Source organism: Equus caballus, chromosome 31, assembly GCF_041296265.1.
Source record: "Equus caballus isolate H_3958 breed thoroughbred chromosome 31, TB-T2T, whole genome shotgun sequence".
Lineage (NCBI taxonomy): Eukaryota > Metazoa > Chordata > Mammalia > Perissodactyla > Equidae > Equus > Equus caballus.
In genome coordinates this window covers 22,177,403-22,199,447 of record NC_091714.1, presented here as the reverse complement: position 1 = coordinate 22,199,447, position 22,045 = coordinate 22,177,403, and the positions used below count along the sequence as shown (strand labels likewise).

General features: G+C 40.3%; 1 protein-coding gene across 6 annotated transcripts in view; it reads left to right on the top strand.

Annotated features, from left to right (window-relative positions):
• Positions 1 to 22,045, top strand: part of PHACTR2 (phosphatase and actin regulator 2) — a 249,424-nt gene that overhangs the window by 203,953 nt on the left and 23,426 nt on the right. For all 6 annotated transcript variants that reach the window (XM_023632914.2, XM_023632917.2, XM_070256254.1 and 3 more), the window contains 5 exons: positions 3,491 to 3,690; positions 5,226 to 5,382; positions 8,909 to 8,964; positions 14,257 to 14,318; positions 17,266 to 17,403. In XM_023632914.2, coding sequence (XP_023488682.2) covers positions 3,491 to 3,690; positions 5,226 to 5,382; positions 8,909 to 8,964; positions 14,257 to 14,318; positions 17,266 to 17,403 — 613 coding nt within the window. The remainder of the gene's footprint in view (positions 1 to 3,490; positions 3,691 to 5,225; positions 5,383 to 8,908; positions 8,965 to 14,256; positions 14,319 to 17,265; positions 17,404 to 22,045) is intronic.

Below are 22,045 nucleotides of genomic sequence, written 5' to 3'. Positions count from 1 at the left end.
ATGTTTAAGATAAGGTCTGAATTTAGGAAAATAGATTGAGTATATGAGTTTATTGTTCAGTATACTGAAGAATAAGGTGGAACGTGTAAAGTGATTGCTCAGGTAGTCTTGAGCACAGAGAGAACCCTTATCCAAAGGTGACCCTCTGCCAGTCCACTTCCACAGTCATTTAGGGAGGGCACTGTATTGTGCTAAGCACGGCACTGCATTCTGGGGGCTTCACATTAGTCTCCAACCGAAGTCTCTGCAGGATTGTCAGGCAAAAGAGGTGAGCATCTATGCTCTATTTCCACTGAGACTAGGAGTGGAGAGAGCGAGCTCAGGACATCATTAGTCGTTGGGGTATTTATAAGGGATTTGCCTGTATTCGGGGTGACTGTAACGCGTTCCTAGAAGAGAGCATGGAGATGTTCTTCTCTGTATATTCTTCAGAATTAAAAACGTCAATTACAATTCATCCCACAGGTGTTTGTGTTTGCTCTAGAGTTAATGAGGCTGGAATAAGGAGTCTCTCAAATGCGCTTCCAAATTCTGTCTTCCATTTTTAAGTGGATACTTGCATTAGAATTTCTGGCTCTTAGTCAGTTGCTTAACTTAGAACTCTCCCTCAGTTATGTTTAGTCAACGAATGTGTGAAAATCCTGTCATCTTATGAAGAGGCTTCTGTTTGGAATACAAATATCAAAACTTTAAAGACAAGTGGCCATATGTAAAAATATCTACTTCTATTCACGTAATCCAGGGTGGTAACTATCTGGTAGATTTCTGTTCATTGACGGCTTCATCAGTAATGCATATGCCTGGCATAATTTAAGGCAGAAACTGATAAGCGCATCTGGAGCCCATGTCCAAAAGGGACCTGACTCTGTGTAGTCCATTTCCATGAACATTTATGGAGTGCGCTGTATTGTCCAGTGTGCCCAGGAACCGGAGGGGAAACCGTGAGAGCCAGGTAGTGAGTTGATCGATAGAAATTTGGATTATGATATTTAATATTAAATGTGATCTATAACATAGTCTTAATATAACTTATAATATTAAGTATAAAATAAAATACAATATAACGTTTAATAGGTAGGCTAAGAGTCTTAAGTATGAGTTCTAGACTGGACTTGCTACCTTGTTTGGGCGACTCACCCATGGCCTTCCTGGGTTCCATGAACTATAAATTGTCTTCCCTCGTTATACTGTAGAACAATTGCAAGCTGTAAATGTATGCAGAAGTCTTTGAAAACGGCAAAATGTTATAAAATACAAATCGGTGTCGTGATAAATTAGTGAACAATGACATGAAATGTGGTGCCAGGGCTCAACCCTGAAGTAACTTTTGTTCTGCTCTCAGAATGTGTTATTAACTAGCATATCTTTTAAACGTGCTGTGGTCACCCACAGTGGCAGAGTGTTCAAACAAGAATGGCCTCCAGGGGCAATCGACGAGAAATCCAGACTGTGGAAAAGTTTTCCAATAAAATAGATCTTTTATTGAAAATGAGATTTCGTACTGTGGAAACCGTGTGGTGGTTCCTCAAAAAATTAAACATAGAATTACCGTATGATCCAGCTATTCCACTTCTGTGTATGTAGTCAAAAACGTTGAAAACGGATACTCGAACAGATGTTTGTATACTGATGTCCAGAGCAGGATTATTCACAACCACCATAAGGTAGAAACAACCCAAATATCCATCAACTGATGAATGGGTAAACAAAATGTGGTGGGTATACGTACAATGGAATAGTGTTCACCCTTAAAAAGGAAGGAAATTCTGACGCATGCTACAACGTGGATGAACCTCAAAGACGTGCTAAGTGAAGTTGTCAGACGCAAAAGGACAAATGTATGATTTCACTTATATGAAGCAACTAAAATAATCAAATTCATAGAGACGGAAAGCAGAATGATGGTTGCCGGGGGCTAGGGGAGGAGGAGTGGGCAGTTGGTGTTTAATGGTGCAGAGTTTCCGTCGGGGAAGACGAAAAATTCTGGAGGTGATGGTGGTGGTGGTCCCACAACAGTGTGAATGTGCTTAATCCCATTGAACTGTACGCTTAAAAAAGTTAAAATGGTAAATTTTATGTTATGTATATTTTACAAAATAAAGAATGAAATTTCGTATTTTCCCCTTTGAAAAGAAGAATTTCGGTGGTTGGATTTTTCTAATAAGTGAAAAAACAGAGAATTTTGAGAGCATTTAGGCTTATAACCACAAAGTAGAATTTTTAATACCTCAGATTCTGACAAAGTTTACCTGTTTTTTTGGTTTTTTAGTTAGTGAGAGCAGCGAGCACGTGTTTTCCATTAAGCGGTCTTTCAGATGTGTGACCTAAATTTGAATTCTTCTGTTTATATCAGAACGCAGCTTAGGGGAGGGCAAAAGGGGTGCTTAGGCACATGTGTGTGGTGATGGATGGTAATTGGTCTCTGGGTGGCAAAGATGATGTAGTCTATGCAGAAATCAAAATGTAATGATGTACACCTGAAATTTATATAATGCTATAAACCAGTGTTACCACAATAAAAAAAAAAAGCAATTTGGGGGTGTTCTGTATCTGAAAATGAAGATTACATTGTTTTTGATATATGTTTTTGATGTAAAGTGTATTTTTTTATTCTAGTCTATGAAATTGGCAAGCTCTGTGTATTTATAATTTTAAACCAGAGACTCTTACCAAGCTCAATAACAAAAAATTATTGCATCCTTACCACCTTTCTTCTAAAGAGTCCACTTAACTTTCACATTTTCCATCTCATGTTATTAATTTAGTCCTATGAGAGGTAGTTCTACAAATGGAGAAACTAAAGCACAGAGAGAAGACGTGATTTTTGACTGTTGATGCCCTGGCTGAGATGAAAATAGGGTTAATTCATATGTCAGTTAAATAAGATGTCACTATTGTCCTAGGTGCTGGGCTGCAAAATGATACGAGTCCCTCTTGTCCAGGAACTTTGGGGGTTGGGTAGGCTGACAAGTAGATGGTGGTTGAGGTGCAGTGCGCTAAGTGCGCCAATGGGTCACCCTGGGAGCAGAGAGGTGGGCCAGGGAACTCCACTGAAGGCCAGTGACTGATTCCTGAAGGAGCTGAGGCTTTAACTGAGACTTAAAGAATAAGTAGGAGTTACAGGTCAAAGAAAAAGTATGGACAAAGTCAAATATCCGGGAGCTTCTAACCCGTTGTTCTTTCCACTGAACCCCTTGCTAGGGAAAAATAAATTTGCAAAATAGACTTTTCCCATATTCATGTACTGAATATATTGAATACCATCTAGTCAATCTATCTCCTTTTACAGATGAAGAATCTAAAACCTTGAGAATTGAGTAATACAGTACTGCTCTTCCATTCCGGGACTTCAGCTAGCCTGTGTTTGCCGTCTCCTTTTGCCAGCTGGAGGGATGCTCCTGAAACCGGAGTTCCTTCTCATGCTGTTGGCATCGTCCTTGAGGGTTGCTCTGAGCTTCACACCACCTCTGTGTTTTTGTGCCTTTAACAGTTTCACAACCAAAGACGAGCTGGGAAAGGCAGCGCCTCAGCTACTGACTCCTGGGCTGATGGGAGAATCCTCAGAATCCTTCAGTGCCCCAGAAGACGAAGGCCGTAGGGAGTACCAGGCCAATGACTCGGACTCTGATGGGCCTATCTTGTACACCGATGATGACGATGATGAAGAGGACGAGGACGGCAGTGGAGAAAGTAAGACTCTTTTCAAGAGGTAGGGAGGAAAGTGGGTGGTGGACAGAAGCAGCTATGTTTTATAAAGAACGAAGACCTCATCAGGAACCAGACCTCTGATGTTTTCTTTCCTCTCATCTCCCTTTCTCAAATTAGAAATCTGTATATTCTAAGATTTAGCTTTTGATGGCAGGTGTTTCTGGAAGATGATGCCACGGGGGGTGGGGAGGGGTCAGGCCCTCGACTGAGGCAGGTATGCATATGTGTATATGTAAGAGAGCCAAAGCTTTCTAATGACAGAGGCTTTTCTCAGATTGATCACAAGATGGCCCTTCCGCCCTGGGACCTTTCTTTGTTTTTTTCTGCTTTATCTCCCCAAACCCCCCCGTACACAGTTGTATATCTTAGTTGCACGTCCTTCTAGTTGTGGGAGGGACCTTTCTTGAATAAAGAGCATCAATGCAGGACTCACTGGATTACTCATTGGAGGTGTTTGAGAGTTTCACTCAGTTTCATACTGGGGTTTAAAGAGAGGGGAGAGAGGAATGAGTCAAAAATAACAAATAGTTTTTAAAAATTGAAAGTACTCATCTACCATGAGTAGGATAGTATGCCTTCTAAGAAGGAATGATAGTGAGGTGGATAAAGCCAGCCATTTCTAGTGTGGGGAACTGGAAACTGCTATTTTTTTAAAAACTTCTGAGCAGGATGACTTGGGAGGGATTCGCTATGGAATTGAATTTATAGATTATGAAAAGTTAATGGTATATTAATGATTAAAGAGCAGTTTGTCAAATTCCTTCTAGTTTGTGCTGAACAACAACAAAAACCATTATCATCCATCGGGTGTCAACTATCCACTCTTGAGATATCAAGGATACCTGGGTAATTGAGGATTAAAACGGTGATATCAGAGGTAGACTTTCGTCAGTGTGGTTTCTGAGTAGAGGAGAAGGAAAGTCAAGGATTTACTATGCAGAATAATTAAAGGGGCTGAGTTTTTAAGACTTAAGAAAGAGAAGGCATTGTGCAATTTCCGGAATACGCCGTCTCAACAAAGTAAACTTCAGATATCACTTTCCAAATGATGAGGTGATACTTGCAGGGTTTTTCATGGTGCCCCAACATTTCTCAGAACATTTTTAAAAATAGTTCTTCAGTTTTCCAAAATGAACTACATCCAACTCAAAAACTTTTTTTCCCTTAGGTTAATTAAAATTCCACTCCCGCATGTGGAATTCGGTCTGGAGAGGTCACATCGTCTTCACCACTCAAAGTCTAGTCTCCATCTGTCACCATACACAATATTACCTCAAAAAAAAAAAGAATAGAAAATGAGATAAGCTAAAAAGGTATATTAAAATATTATTGATAAGTTAGCTTCTTTGTAGCCAGGAAAGTTAAAGTATAATCAATTGTGGTTTTGGTATAAATAAAAGATTAGAACTTAAAAAAGAGGATTTGGTCTGGACTCTGTCTAAGGTCATGCCACAAGTAACCTGAGTGCGTTCGCTAAAAGCCCCTTTCTCTGCATTTCTGCCTTTCCCAATGCTCAGGTGCTTTGGCTAGCAAAATACGGCGAAGGGATACTCTTGCTATCAAACTTGGCAACAGACCATCCAAGAAAGAGTTAGAGGACAAAAACATCTTGCAGCGAACATCTGAAGAAGAGAGACAGGAAATCCGACAACAGATTGGAACCAAGCTGGTCAGGTAATTGCTGAAATTGTAGTTCAGCCCTGGCTGATTCATCCTTTTCTCCCTCCGGCAGTTTCCTGCCTAACGGAAATCATGGTGAATTCTTTGTGAAAGGGCGCGCCTGGCCTGTCTGATCTTTTAACAGTGGGTTCTGGATGGTGAACCACTCCAAGAACCTGCCCTCTGGTCCAGCTAGTCATTGGCTTTGAAGACACCAAACCCTGATCCAGGCCTTGACGAACTTTTTCTGTAAAAACCAGTTAGTGAATATTTTAGGCTTTGCTGCCCCGAAGGTCTCTGTTGCAGCTACTCAGCTGTGCTGTTGTAGCATGCACGCAGCCATAGACCATACGTAAGCAAGCAAGTGTGGCTGTGTTCCAGCAAAGCTTTATTCACCCAGACAGGCAGCAGGCCCGACACATGGACTCACCAGCGTTCTTGTGATTGCCATGAGGTTCTGCCCTTTGAGCTGCGAGACTCTGAACATGCTGGTTAGCTTCAGTGGCTAGCTCCATCCAGGTCAGGTAACCATAGCCCCCATATCTAGACTTCCCCCTTTCAGCTCCAAATAAATGATCATCTGACTTCTCTTCCTGCCTCCAGTTTTTGTAGGATTTCTACTTTTGCCACTTTGGAAGTCCACGTAATTGGCAGTTTTAACAGAAGTGAATGCTGAAGTTCTCACTTTTCATTATCAGTTTAAGCATATTTAAGTATTACTTCTTTTGCTGACTTCTCTCATTCTACATAAACAGCAGGGTGCATAAATTGAGAGAAGGGGACAGTCTGGAATACCAGAGCAGGATTGGGAGGTGGGAGGAAATTTCTCTCCTTGCCGGGAAGTGGAAGACTTCTGTGACCGTGGTGAACCTCGGGGTTGGCAGGCGGAGGCTCAGCGGCCATCATCGTTTTACAGACAGCGCCAAGCAGGGGCTTGTGAGAATTAAATAACGTGATACTTTGAAGGCACTCTAGTGCCTGGATCATAGCAAGCACTTCCTAAAATCAAATGTTTTTTTATTATTAATTTAAATAATTATTATATCTCTTAAATTAGTAGAATACTTTTAAAAATTAAACTCACTGTTGGCAATTTTGTGAGAAAGTGGGACATGTATACATCACTCTTATTTAGTATTTCTGAAGAACGGCTTAACAATATAAAAAAAGAATTGTAAATCAGTCTATTTCTTTACATGGTAATTCCATTTGAGAGACTATACAAGAAGGAAATAATTCAAGAGGTGAAAAACCCTATATTTTATGAAGATGTTTATTTTGAGGTCATTTACCGTAGTGACAAATTAAAACAAACCAAACGCTCAAGAACAGGGGACTGATGAAGAACGTTGTGAGAAGTTGACACCATGAAATAACCACAGAGAAGTGGTTTTCTGTTCCAACAAGATTTCTTGGAGAGGATGTAATCGTGCTTCTCTAGGGAGAGCCAGGGAAGGGTGGGTGGGTTTCGGGGTGGAACGGCAGGGGATTCCTTCATCCCAGGTTTAACCATCCAACAGAACAGCGCCTCTTCTGTCTGTTTTATATAAGGAGCACACCCCAACCCCCAAAAGTTTGTGAACCTCTCTAATTACACATGTAGACCGTATCTATAAAAAATTTTATCAGAATAGGGTTTTGAGTGTTGTAAATATATAAATTTTGCAGAATTGTTTTTCTGTGAACGCAGCCCATCTAGTTGCTGTCATTCAAGTGTAAGTCATATTTGATTTGTAGGGAACTCCATGTGTAGCGAAAGAGACAGAATTATATATTGCATGATGAAATTATATATTGCATGTGAAAAGCACAAACATCTAAGTCAAGAGAACGAGGTATGAGTCCTGGCTGTAACATGCACTGGTATTTCATCTGAAGCAAATGAATTCATCTCTCATTTCCTCATTTGTAAAATGGGGACTGGCTGCCACCTTGCTGAATTCTTTTGAGGATTCAAGATAATGTAAGTTAAGCACCTAGCACAGTGCCTGGGACTTTAAAAGTAGGAACTAATGAGAGCTATGATAATTATCTTATCTTTATCATTATTTGTGTGACAAAGTGCCTTAGTAGATGTATAATCAGTGTATAACTGCTGTATGGGGCAAAGAACCAGGAACCTTTAATTCTCACTTGCAGGACAGATCAAACTTTCAAGGTACTGTTATATCGTTTGTAAGATTTCAGTAGATGGAGGAGAGAAGGGCATTCCAGAAGGAGGAAACTCCATAAGCAGAAGAAGGATGATGTCTCTGGGGATGCTTTGGCACAGATATGTAGTACAGGATATGTGGGTCCGTGGATGGCACAAAATCTGGCCAGTGTAGATGTTCAGTGGGTTCTTTTACAGGCTCAATTATTTAAGTTAATTTCAAGGTAGCTCTAATGAAGGTTAAACATTAAAATTTTTAATAAGATATTCAAAATATCATTGATTTCACTCCTTCGTACTATTTCTGTCACAGCTATAGGCATTTAGAATTGATAGTTATAATATAATAGAATTATATTACGATTACCTTTCATGTATATTAGTTTAATTTGCACAAATTCAACCTACATCCAGAGGAAATTTTTGTCTGTGATTAACAACAAACTGATAGTGTAAACAAAACCAAGAACAAAGTTGTAAGGAGTTATTAGGACATTCAGCTCTTTCATACAAATAGTTTGCTGCTGATCACAAGTGAGCCCGACTTTTCTTGAAAGCAGATGGGAAGGGCTATATGTCTCCAGACAATTTTATATATATTGTAAATCCGTTTGAGGCCATGAAAACAGTGTTTCACTTAAAACTGTGCAGTGTAGATTAAGCATCTCCTGAGTTGGTATGAACTCTTCAGCAGCAGCCTCTTTTAGATCCTAATGATCTATCTGTATATTAATTAGGGCAGAGGCTAAGCTGCTCTAACAGGAACCAAAAGGTACAGTGGTCCAAACAACGCACTTTTGCTTGTTTATTTCATGTTCATTTAACAGTCCTGAGGTAGCAGCGGTCCAGTGTGGTGGGGAGCTCTGCTCCTTGCAGTCAGCCGGGCACCCAAGTGCCTTCTGTCTTGTTCTTCCATCCCCATAGATATTCTCATCTACATGGTCCAAGTTGGCTCACACAACCCTGCTTAAGTTCTAATCTGTGGAAGAAGGAAAAAGAGAAGGGAACACACACCCAGTCATTTTGAGGGTAAAAAGCAGAAGTTACAAACACCACTGCTGCTCATATCCTATTTCAAGAACTCAGTCCTATAGCCACCCCTTGCTGCTAGGGGCAAGAAGTCCACGCAGGGGCTACAGCTAGAGTTCAGAGGGTTCTGTTTCCAAAGGGAAGAGAGGGGAGAATGGAGAGTGGGGAGTTGTGAGTTTTCTTAGCCACAGTCTCTAGTCTCCAAACTAACAGAAAGGAGATTTTTATTTTGTAGGTTTAGTAATGGATTTTTGTTTCTCAAAACAGGAAAAAATAGAGCTTTTGTTTTTGTTTTCTTTTGTATCTCCCAGTAAGGGGGCCTTGTTTGTAATCTGCAGTGTATCCTTTCTGTCATCATAGGAGACTTAGCCAGAGGCCCACAACAGAGGAATTAGAGCAGAGAAATATCCTAAAACGTGAGTATTCTGTACGATACAGTGATTCCTTCTGTACCCATTAAAAGGCTCCCTCTAGAGACAGCCCATTTATCAATAGGAAACCTTAATATATTTATTCACAAATAATTGAAATGACCCGTTTATATCACATTTTTATATAATTACTTATATAATTTAAAAAAATAATTTCTTGAAGTTTGTATTTCATTTCATGGCTCTAAGCCTAATATCCTCCAGACCAGAGTCATGGCTGTAACAGTTGTTTTTGAGAAAGATGACATATATTCCATATATCTTTTCACCCAAATATTAAATAGAAGAAAATGCTCTAGTCTGCTTGCAAATAAATGTCAAAGAAAAGGACAAAGAATCCACCAGGAAATAAATCAAACATTCCTATATTATGAATAATAGTTCGTTGCCAGGTTTAACAGATGACTCAATTTAAAACCATTATGGATTTTTCAACCCAATTCGTTTTCCTTTGTTATGATAACTCTGTTTCCTTCTTGAGTTATTTATAATTTCTCAGCACTGAAGGAGTTCTCCATTCATTTTCCTATTTTATTTTCCCATTCTCCCCTCTGTTTTCTCTCACTTTACTTTTTACTCACCAGTCCGGTAGTATTTGAGTTTGTTGTAGTTTACATGTTAAAGCTAAAAAAACAAATAGAACGGCAGCTCATTGTGCTGTAGTGTATAATGTAGTTACTAACCACAGAGAGTTAAGGAATGGATATTTTTAAATTGAGCCTAACTGCGGTTTTACATATTACTAACCCAGTTTCCAGAGAGCTTTTTATTCTATGAAATATCAAAGAGCAGGGCTGGGCAGGACTCCAGACAGTGCTACAATAGTAATGAGCCGCTGGTGTGCGGGAAATCTTTTTCAACAAGGCTTATAGGGTCGAGTTGGCCTGTCGGGATGGTCCCAGTCTCCAATGTGAGTTGTTTTCTTTCCTGAAGGAAAGAAAGATTTTAATAGCATATTTATACTACAGTTGCTATTACTAAGACAACCCAACAAAGAAGACTGAGCAGCGAGAGGAACTGCCAGTCTATGGGATTTTTTTTCCTTGGAATGTTTTTTTCTGGCTGTTTGTGAGTATAACTGGAATAGAACCCAAGAAAGGACTCAAGTGACCATAAGTGTGCACTAGAGCCAGTTTGGAGAGGGAAAAAGTCACGGCTAGAAAAGAAAAAAACTGCGTTTTAGCTTTCTGAGGAAAGATGAAAGCAACATCTAATTTTGACAACAAAACAAAACCCAAAATTCTCATGGCTTTTGATAATAGGATCCTGGAAAATAGTCGTTGAGTTAAAATTTTAGGTAAGCTTAAATGCAGACCATAAGCTCCTAAAACACAGAGGTTATTTCTTATTGGCTGCCTGATGCAGTAGCTAGAAAAAAACGAAGAGCGAATTCTGGATAATTCTTCCCTGCTCCTGTGCGACAAACAGTGCCAAACCACGCTGGTGTTTGGTTTTTTGAGGAACTGTTTCACAGATCTAGAAATTTATCACACGCTGGTCTTAAGTGTTGTGTTGGCTTTTATACCCCATTTTCCTGGAGATTCGGGAAAGAGTGAGACACCAAAGTCAACTTCAGATTTGACTTCAGCGCTTTCTTACTTCTTAGTTTGTCCAAGCATGCTTATTCTGGAAACAAAAGACATGTTTCCAGTCTGGAGAGGCTGATAACTGGCTTATGATCTCCTGATATAATATTGTACAGCCAAGGGGAGCAGAAAAGAGAACTGGTGGAGGTCATCCAGAATGTTCTGCTGAGCAGTCCCAGGGAACTGAACGGCATAGCTTACGACGCTGTATTCAGCCCCTGATGGCCTCTGGATTCTTCCACTTAGATTGCTCTTGTTGGCTTGTTTCATTTCCAGCTTTTGCTCAAAAGCAATAGGATTGTCTATTTGAAGAGAAGTCTCTGTGTGACATGGTGTGGTTTTTAAGGACACTTATTTTAACTAGGTCATCCCTTCTTGACAGATTAGGGAACTAATTCACAGCATGAAACCTTCAGCAATTCTCAAATCCAAGCCTGTCACTGGTTTAATAAACAGGAGTCAGGTGGCAGTCAGTGCTGATAGCTTTAATTGGAGACCAAAGGAAAATTTTATTTCTTAGTATCATTCCCAGGGTCACACCTTAGTTACTTTCCTATTTTAGTGCATTTAGGGTTTTAAAATATATATGTTATATTTAGTTGTACATTTTAGAACCAGTTCCTTAAAAGTGTTAAAATAGAAAGCAAGTTGTGGTGCTTGAAAGATCAACTTTTGCTTCTCAGGAAAAGTGATGGATATGAAGCAACTTTTTCAGGGCAGAAATAAAAGATACGGATCGTCTCCTACTATTTAGCTGTGAGTGTAATTCCAACTATATCTTCTCTAAGAGAAAAATGTATTAAGCTATTGAGTTCTGCATATATTTTCCCCCAACACTTGATTATGAAATTTTTTAACCGTACTGAAAAGTTGGAAGAATTTTACCCCAAACCCCCGTCTATCTACCATTTATATTGTGCCCTTAACATCTTTATCACATTTTGCTTTATCACATATCTATTCTTTCATTGATCCATCTTTTTTTTTCTTTCAGTGCATTTCAAAGTAGGTTTAAATGTATTTTCATTTGTCAAAAACACCCATATAGAAAAAGGTAAAATAGCAAGATGAGAAGTAAACCCACAAAAAATGTTTGGCTTTGTTTTAACCCACTTTATTTGAATTGATGATCCAAGAATATAATACTCCAGCTGCTGGGTATTTTGGTGCATTTTTTTCTTATCCTTTTAGCTCATCCACAGAATGCTCTGGGCAACGCTTGCCAGCCGGGTAGTTTTCCTGTAGTGCCCACCGCTGTTAAACCTCATGTGTGTTGTTTGTGTGTTTATGGCACATGCTTCCTGTGGCTGCTCTGAAATATCCACCCCTCTGCTCCCATGAGAGTTCCTGAGGGCGGGATTTGTCACTTCCTTCATGACTATTCCTCCAGTCTGTTTAAAGCCACCAGAAGGTTTACACCCTACTTTATAATTAGCCCTCTAATAAGTCAGAAAAAAGAAGGAAACATTCAAAGACTCCGTAAATTTTGCAAAACTAAGCTTAAGGTTTCATCTTGGCTCTCTGTAAGATTTTATGGTGACTATTTAATAAGATTCAGAACAGTCTCCCTGGCTTCCCTCCACCCCTCACCCTCTTCCTCGCACTTCTTTACAGTGTGAAATGTGGGAAATGTAAGGAAATTAGTTCCCAATGTTCAAAAAACATCCCCCCAAATCCTGTGTATTTATCTCCCATAACAGCAGTTGGCTCTTCCTTTTTTAAACGTTGCTGGCGGTCACCTAAATGTGCATTATGCTCAGTAAGGCAAAATTAGCTAAAGTTCCCTTCAAGGAAATAACATTTTGTGTATTTCATGAAAATTGGAGCATTTCTTAGCATTGAATCATATTATATATCCAGTTTTTTGTCTTTAAAAAGTACCTTTAAAAATGTAGCATACGGGGCCTGGCCCGGTGACCTAGTGGTTAAGTGTGGAGCGCTCCGCTTCAGCAGCCTGGGTTCGCTTCCCAGGTGTGGACCAACACCACTTGGCGGCGGCCATGCTGGGGCAGCACCCCACATACAAAATAGAGGAAGACTAGCCCAGATGTTAGCTCAGGGACAGTCTTCCTCAAGCAAAAAGAGGAAGTTTGGCCACAGATATTAGCTCAGGGCAAATCTTCCCCAGCAAAAAAAGGTAGCATAATCACCATATAAGAATTGACTAAAATGTTTTAAGGATTGTATTTTTCTTTTTATTAGTCATATCATTAAAGGCCTGACCTTGCAAAACCCTAGTTTGAATCCCATGGGCCATAGGTTTGGTGTTTGCATATTACGTATAATTTACAATCTACATGCCTTATCCAGCTCATATAACGTAATCATTTGACTCTAAGGATGTATTTTAAGGATATCAAAAGATATAATTTTTCAAAGCAATTAGAAAAAACCTACAGTATTTTCATAGGAAGAGATCTCTGTCCTCATTTTGTGGGACACTTGCAGGCACTTAGAGAAAGCGTCCTAACTAGTTGTTTCTCATCTTGCAGAGTGATTTTAGTCTATGTTCACTCTTTGTCCAAATAACCAGGCTGGTCATCCTCTTTCATGTGAATTAAAATTAATATTTCAGAAGAAGGTAGAAACTTTTCCCTGTCCAGGTAAGGAAGATTAATAGAGATTTAGCATGTTTGACTAACAAATACAGATGCTGCAGATATTGAATGCTGATATTTTATTTATGATAAAAATAATCTTTGTGGTAAAAAGTCTATTTGAATTTTAAAAATAAATACAATTATCTTTTCACAGAGGAGATTCTTGTTTCTCAACCTTTTGATTAGCCTTTATACAGTGTGATTTTCCTTCAGTAGAATTCATATCAGCGCTTTCTAAAAGATTATCTTTCATAAGCATTGGTACCCAAGGAGTAAAATCACTGCTCACTTATCAAACAAATGATGAGCTGCAGGAGACAACAGAGAGAAGTCCATCAAATAAGCAACCATTAAAACCTGGAGCGTGTTTATTTCTTTTAAAATTCTGGACATTTTCCCCTTAATCCCATCTCTTAGACAGCATTTGTTTAAGTTGGCCATTAAATTGTAGTACTTGGTGAAGCAGTAGAGAAAGAAAAGGCTTTGGAAAGTCAAAAGTCCCAAGAAAATAAATCATCTCCATCAGCAGTACACCATAACCCCATTCAGAACATTCTGGTGTGAAAAGAAAGTCCAAAGAAATGATTACGTTCTGCTGCTATGGAAACCAAAGCAGACAAATCAAGTATTTTGGTTGGATTTGAATGGAAATTAGCAACTCAGATATTCATCAGATGGTTCTAATTCATTCTTTTGATGTGTCTTAGATTTTCACATGAAGGCCAGATCCAGAAGTAAATTTTTATCTGAATTCTGATAGATGGCACTTATAAGCCCAGAAGATGAGCAGCAGTACAAGGCTTTCACCAGAGTCTGGGCACTCTTGTGGATTTTTCAGAATAGAACACGAAGTCAGGAAGCAAAAAGGTTTACAATTAGTAAATAAACCAGTCCCATAAGGAAAAAAATATATATGTGTAAATTAATGATTGATCTTTCTGCAAAATCTTTTCACAACTTTTTAAAGGTGTTGATGGAGTATATGGTCAGTATCTGTTAGAGTCAAGTAATTGTGACCTGATCTACTTTTCTGATTATAAAGTCGTTTATAGTAACTAAGTCTTCATGCCTTTCTCCCCATTAATAAACAGAAAAAAATGAGGAAGAGGAGCAAGAAGCAAAAATGGAACTCAAACGCAGACTCAGCAGAAAGGTGATGAAACTGAGACTGTTAATGAGCGTGTGTGTTTTGAGATATATTTCATTTTTTAAATGCAAATCATCTCTCCACATGTAGATCTGATATTTAGGAATAATTGTTCCTTTAATCTGCTAACTAATCATAGATCTTAAAATCAGCGTAATGCATTCAATATGAATTGTTTTGGGGTCACCCCATGGCCAAGTGGTTAAGTTTGCACACTCCGCTTTGGTGGCCCAGGGTTTTGCCGGTTTGGGTCCTGGGCGTGGACATGGCACCGTCCATCAAGCCATGCTGAAGCGGCATCCCACGTGCCACGACTAGAAGGACCCATAGCTAAAAATACACAACTATGTACTGGGGGGCTTTGGGGATGAAAAGGAAAAGTAAAATCTTAAAATATATATATATGAGTTGTTTTATATTTATAATAAATATAAATATTTATAATATATTTATAATAAATGATCTGTTAATTTTGAAAAGTTAACAGTGGAAAGTGTTAAACTGCATTTAATGATTATAAAAATAACGTATAATCTTTGTGGAAATTTTTTTAAATGCGGAAAAGAAAAGAAAATTACAAAAAAGTCTTCCATTCAGGGATAACCCATTTCAATGTATGGTTTTAAAAAATGCTCACATTTTCCATGTAGTCTTGGAAATATTGAGTCAATATTTTGTTACTATGGCAGACTTGCCACTGCTCCATATCTGGGCTGCATGAGTAATTTATTAAGTGAACGTGATCATCCAGTCTGCCTGCCACAGTGCTCCCCAAATTGACAGGTGGCTCACCTCCAAAACTCAGACAGTTGTTTCCACCCATTTATGAAAATATAAATCTGATACTAGGGCCTTGCTTTTTTCTGTAAGTGTTAAAACCGTAATAGTCTTTGGAAAAATTAAGCACTGAAAGAGTTTATGTTCCATTATAAGTCGTTGTTCAGTAATTCTTCAGATATACCTTTCACACCTGGAAACGGCAGGATGAGCAGTGCTGATCAGGCAGGGAGGGGTGTGACCTGACCCACATTTATCTGGGCTGGCTGGGGAGTCTGCAGCAAAGGCGTTCTAAGGCAGGTAGAATTCCAACTCTTCCCTTGGAAAAGTTATAGAGACAGTATTTTGATAGTTTTTGTTTTTGCTTTTTAGGGAAAAAGATCCTTAATTCATCCCTTTTTTTCCTCAAAGTCTCTGCATATCAAATAATGATTTAGCTGAAAAAGACTCTGTAAATTGAATTTCTAGCTATGGCTCTTGTAGCGTTCAGTGGCTGTCAAGTTACCAGCTCCAGATCAGCAACAGCCCCTCCTCACTGCTCCAGGCTCCCCCCTGCCGTGCTTACGATCTTTTCTCAGTCCGTTGGGCCTTCCAGGAGGCAGCAGAGCCTGCCCTGCCCTGCTGACCCCACTTGCCTCCACCATGCAGAGCTCCCTGCCGTCGGTGCAGGACAGCCCGTAACACTGATAGCTACCCCATGACTAGCACAGTCCTGAAAGGCAGGACTGGATGGAGAATTTCTGACCTGTGTGGCCATTGGTCCCTTGCCTTTTGGGCAGTCCCCAGAGGGAAGGGTTTCTCTACCTTCTTAACCCACTTGTCCTGGAGAGGCAGTAAGAAGCTGACAGTACAGACTGGACAGCAACTGAGAGTATAACAGAACCTCTTAGATTATTCTTTCCTTTTCCATGGTCCCCCAGGGCTTTAGGAAGACGAGGAGCTGCAGCGGCCGTATTCCAGCTCAAGTGGGCTCAGGATGTAGACCCAGACCTTCTAAGAGTTCTTGAAGGCCTTGAATGTTTGAGCATTGACCTAGTTCAGCCTCAGGTTTTACTCAAGGGGAAACCAAGACCCAGGAAAAGAGATGTTTTTGACCATAAAAATACTTTTTGTGTGTGTGATAGTGCTTAATTTTTGCCCAAATTGAGCCTATGCAAATAAGGAACACCTCCAAAGAGGACCACTTAGACAGTGGATCGTCTGGCTGAATACAGAGGACATGTAAGAGAGAAGAGATACTGACAGTGGACCCTATGCGTAAAACAGAGGCCCAGGTCTGCCTGTCTGACGCACCTCCCCACTGAGAAAGCCCACAAAAACGTGAACCCCAGCAGCAGAGGGCAGGTGATGTCCACCTGGGAGCCAGGTTTCTTCAGTCCACCAGAACCATGGCTGTCTTATTCTTGGGCTTGAGAAAGGACCAAGAGAGGAAAGCAGATCCACACAGCGCTGGGAGATTAAATATAACTATCAGCTTGAATTTGACCAAGACCACAGTTTGGAACCCAAGTCATTAGAAGTGTCTTAAAGGTTACAGCTGATTTAAGCAGTTAGGGCCCCACTGAAGTCAGCTCTCCAATGACTCCACCTCCTCATTCCTGCACATCAGCTCTTCTGGCCAAGGGTGAATATCACATGGGGGCCCGGGCCCCTAGTCTGTCACGGAAGACTGCCATAGGCACGCCCTTCCCTGCACCATTTCTTTGTCATAACTTTGTGCATTTCTGAATAGACAGGGTTAATAGAATAGGAACAGAGATTTTTATTCTTGTTTCTAAAAGTTTCAAGGCTTTTGTCTTGATAATCCAATCCCCAAACCAGCTATCCTGTATCTGGATTACTATTGTGTCTGTGTCACTCCATGTTCCCTGTGGCAGGGATGACAGACACCTTTATCACAGCGCCAGGCAAGTTGGGGAAAAGAGTATAATGCAGATGGTTGCCAACCACTGTGACCTAACTAACAGTGATGATTTTTATAGTCTCAAAAATTAGGGCACACTGCTCTCTAGTTCTCATTAGAAACTCCCAAGATGCTGATGCCTTTTTTTTTTTTTTTGGATATCTGAAAGTGACCTTATTTAACCATAACTTTGAAGTTCTCTATAGAAAACTTGCCACTGTGAGGCTGTAAATGGTTTACTGAACTCGTCCTTTTTTCTCTCTCCTCCTGCAGCTCAGCCTGAGACCCACCGTGGCAGAGCTACAAGCTCGAAGGATCCTGCGGTTTAATGAGTATGTTGAAGTCACTGATTCTCCCGACTATGATCGCCGGGCAGACAAGCCCTGGGCCAGGCTGACACCTGCAGACAAGGCAAGAACCCCAGTGGCCTTAGCTATGATTTTATTTATTTATGATTTTATTGCTTTTCTAAAAGCTCCAAAACCCACTTACCCACACTTAGTCATCCTTGAAGGTTAGATATTATCAAATATCCCACAATTTTCTGCCTTTGATTATTTATGCCGCTTGAGTGATATATTTAGACTTTCAACTAAGTCTCGGGAAAAACTAGTTCTTAGTTACCATGGAACCTGACTACATTCAAACCTGAGTGGGGCAGGCTTTCCCACAGCCGTGATTTATCCTTACTCTTAGAAAATATAACTTGCACAGGTTATCATTTTAAAAGGATGTATTAACAGTGGAGAAGATATTGATCTATATCAAGGCTGGCACACTTTTTCTATAAACGGCCAGAGAGTAAATATTTTATTTTTATTTATTTATTTATTTTTGAGGAAGAGCTAACATCTGCTGCCAATCCTCCTGTTTTGCTGAGGAAGGCTGACCCTGAGCTCACATCTGGGCCCATCTTCCTCTGCTTTCTATGTGGGACGCCTGCCACAGCGTGGCTTGCCAAGTGATGCCACGTCCACACCCGGGATCTGAACCAGGAACTCTGGGCCGCCGAAGCGAAACGTGCACACTTAATCACTGCGCCACTGGGCCGACCCCCAGAAAGTAAATATTTTAGACTTTGAGGGCCACACGGTCTTTGTTGCAATGGCTCAGCTCTGCCATTATAGCGTGAAAGCAGCCGTAGACAGTAGGTCAGTGAGTGGATGGATGGAGGTTCCAGTAAAACATTATTTACAGTCCGGATGGTGGGCCGGATATGGCCTGCGGGCAGTGGTTTCCCAACCCCTACTCTATACCATGGCTCACGGCTCAGAAAAACTGAAATATATAGAGGGCTCCATCATGGAGAAAGACTTATTTTATGAGTACTATGACTCCATAGCCAAAAGTTTTGCCAACCATTTGTTTTCAAATTCTCCACTGTAGGATTTTCTTAATATCCCAAATAATATTTCTAATTTTTGTCTCTAAGCAAAATTTGGTATTTAATAAACTCATACCATACCCAGTCTTAATGCTAAAACTAGGTATTTAATTTCACTCTGTGATGATGCTTTTTAGTAGGAAGTTTCATTCTGTAAAGTACCTACTATGTGTCAAGCACGTATTGGAGATAGAGATTCAGAATGTGCCCAAAAGGAGGCGGCTTCCCCAAGGCTGGTGAGAGCACTCAGGTTGAGGGCAGCCATGAGGGGATGAAGAAGGCTGATACTCAGGTACCTGTATCAATCTCACCGTCAATCAATGTCGTGTTCCTGAAGGAAATGTCAAGTTTACGGGTTACCAAGAATTGCCTGTAAACTACTTGATGTGATTTCTTGCCCTCACGCCTGCAGCTCCCTGTGTAGAGTCCAGCCCCTGCCGTTCCCTGGGTTAGCAAGAGGAGGAGTGCCTGCCTTGAGGGCCCTGTGGTCTGGTCAGAGGAGACAGTCATGTACACAAGTGCAGCGAGTGACACAGTGGATGGAGATGGAGGATTCTGAGGCAAGCCCTCCCAGCCTTGAGGTCATCTCATTAAGTCTGGTGTGGCCCGCAGAAGCAGCGTGCGCCCAGCGCTGCCCACCCGTCATGCCCAGGTCTCCAGTAACTAGTCATGGGGTGTGAAAAACATGACTTCCTCTGGGAGCCCTCTCACACTGGTGTGAAACACAGCTATGACCGTTGAGTGTATTTCATCCTAGTCACAGCCCTTGACCAGCAGCCTCTGCCTTCCCTGTTCTACCTCACCATTAGTTGTGAGTGGTTTCCACTGCTTTATCGCCATTCCTTCCGGCTCTCTCTCCTCACCGTTCAGCAGCGGTGGACTTGACTTGCCACCCCACATGGTGTCTGACGCCCCACAGAGAAACACAAGGCCGTAGGTCCGATGCAGCCTCTAGGATGAGTGTTAACGGTGGATGACACTTCCTTCTCAACACCAGCCCCATCTCAGGTCTTGTCTTCCACATTCTTCGGGCATTTTTTTATTTTACTTTTTAGTTGTGAATATATCACGTATGGCAAAGAATGTATGAAACAAACGTACCATTTAGATAATAAAAAGAACACACCTGTTTAATTAATGCCTACCTCCCAGGTTAAGAACCTTACTAGGGTGTTACTAGTACCTGAACAGGCCCCTGCGTGCTCCTCCTCAGGTGCATTCCCCTCCCTTCTGTAAGGAAGAGCCACCACCCTGACTTTGGTGTTAATCATTCCCTTTCTTTTTTTGTGGTAGTAGTTTAACCACCTTCATATAAATCCTAAACAATACATATGTATTTCTTGGTTTTGTCATTTTGCAGTCTATGTTATGGGGATCATACAGTGTTCTCCTGCGTGGCGCGTCATTCAGTCAACGCCAAAGAATCTGGGTTGATGCACTAGGCGATAGTTCATTCTTTTTCACTGAAATATAAAATTTTGTTGTATGTATAAGTCACAAAGTAATCATTCATTCAGTTGTTGATGATTATTTAGTTGTTTTCCAGCTTCTAGGTTTACAAGCAATATTCTGTGAAGATTCCTGTACTATCTTCAGGTTCACCCATCCAAGACTTTTTCTAGTATATATTCCTTGTGATGGGGTTGCTGGGTCCTGGAGTGGATGCGTGTTCAACTGTACTAGCAATGTCGTCTGCCTTCTAAAGTCATTGGTCCACTTTATCCTCCCACTGGCTGAGGCTGACACTTCCCCTGGTCACGTATCCTTGACAATGTTGGACAGTCAGCCTTTTTTGTTTTTCTTTTCTTTGCTTGACAACTTAGTAGTTGTGAGGTAACATCTCGTTGTGGTTTTACTCTGCCTGTCACTGATTATTAATGAGATCGAACATATTTTCATGCCTGTTGGGCGTTTTGTTCCCCTTTCGTTCAGTGCCTATTTTTGGCCTGTTTTCTTTTGGTGTGTCAAATTCTTGTTGATTCATAGGAGCTCTTCATATATTCTGGTTTTATATATTACAGATACATATGTATCTTCTCCGAATTTATGATATTTCATTCTCTTTATGGCATCTTTTGACAAAAAGAGATTCTTAAATTTAATACTATGAATTTACCGGCTTTTTTCTTTATGGTTTGTGATTTTGTTTGCTTGAAAAGAGTTCTTCCGATACCAAAATCACAAATGTATTCTCCTATACTATTTTCTAAAACATTTATACTTTTGCTTTTCACATTTAAGTGCTCAGTTTACCTAGAATAGATATTTTTAGAAGGTGTAAGATATGCTTTTAGCTTTGTTGATTATCTCCAGTATATGTTTGTTTTCTGTGTTGTTTTTTGTTCTATCTTCTTTCTCCCAATTTTTTTGACTTAATTTGGCTGTTCTTTTCTAACTTAAGATGGACTCTCTAAATCATTAATTTTCATCCTTTTTTATTTTCTAATATAAGCACTGAGGGCTATCAATGACCCTGGATGTCAGTGGTTCTCCGCCTGGGCCACATGTTGCAATCACCAGGGAAGATTTAAGAATGCTGGTGGCTGGGTCTCACCACCAAAGATCCTGAGTTACTAGGACTGGAGTGTGTCCTTACGCATTGAATGTTTTAAGTATGTGGTCGGTAATTATAAATGTCCCTATAGACTTGCAAACAATGTGCGTTCTACAGTTTTGAGGTGTGGAGTTCTAATTATATCTGAAAGTTCAAGCTTGTTAGTCTCATTCAGATTTCTGTATTCTTACTCATTTTTTTTGTCTGCTTGATCTGTCCCGTACCAGAAGAGGGATATGTGAAATCTCCCACCACATTTATGGATTTTTTTTCCTTCTCTTTACAATTCTGTCAATTTTGCTTCATCAATTCTGAGATTGTGTCAATAGATGAATGTAAGTTTAATATAATTAAATTTTCCTGATGAAACCTTTATTATGAGACTCTATCTCGAGAAATGCTTTTTGTTGTAAAGCCTGTTTTATTCTTAGATTATCAAGGTGAGTTATTGTCGACCACCTTAGTACTGTGAATTCAGGCTACAAACCCATGTGAGTGCTGACTTATGGATGCAGATTCTCAGTGTAGATTTTATCCTCCCTCCCTCGCCCACTAAGCACCAGCATGAAATTTTATTTGCTGTCCTCTCAGGGTCGGAAATTCTAGTCCACTCTTACACTGAGGGTGTGCCATATGGGCCAACTTTATGGTGGGAACATCATTTATTAGACATGCCACATTGGGCAGGCAAGTCTGTGGTCTTCAGTATCTCACCAGGCTATGAAAATGACTGCTGAAAGTCACCAGATTTAACATAACAAATACCCTCAAGGTCAAAGCCAGTTTGAATGCTCTGCTTACCTCATTTTTCTGGGCTTCATCTTAAAAAGTATTTTTTACTCTCTTACCAGCTGGTCAGTACATTTCAGATAATTTTTAAATGTTATGTTCAGCATTTTAGTTGTTTTTCAATTAGATTCAATTTAGTTGTCTTCAGGGTCAAGGCACATGGTGTGTCATTTTGCAAGAAAGAGTATACACATTTGTACAAGTTTTCTCCCATTCTCCTAGGCTTTTAGTTGTGGACTTTTGGTCACTCACCTCTCACTTAGTGACTCCTTGTTGGCCCTGTTCAGTCACCACTTCTGAGCAATGAACCACCCCAAAACTTAGTG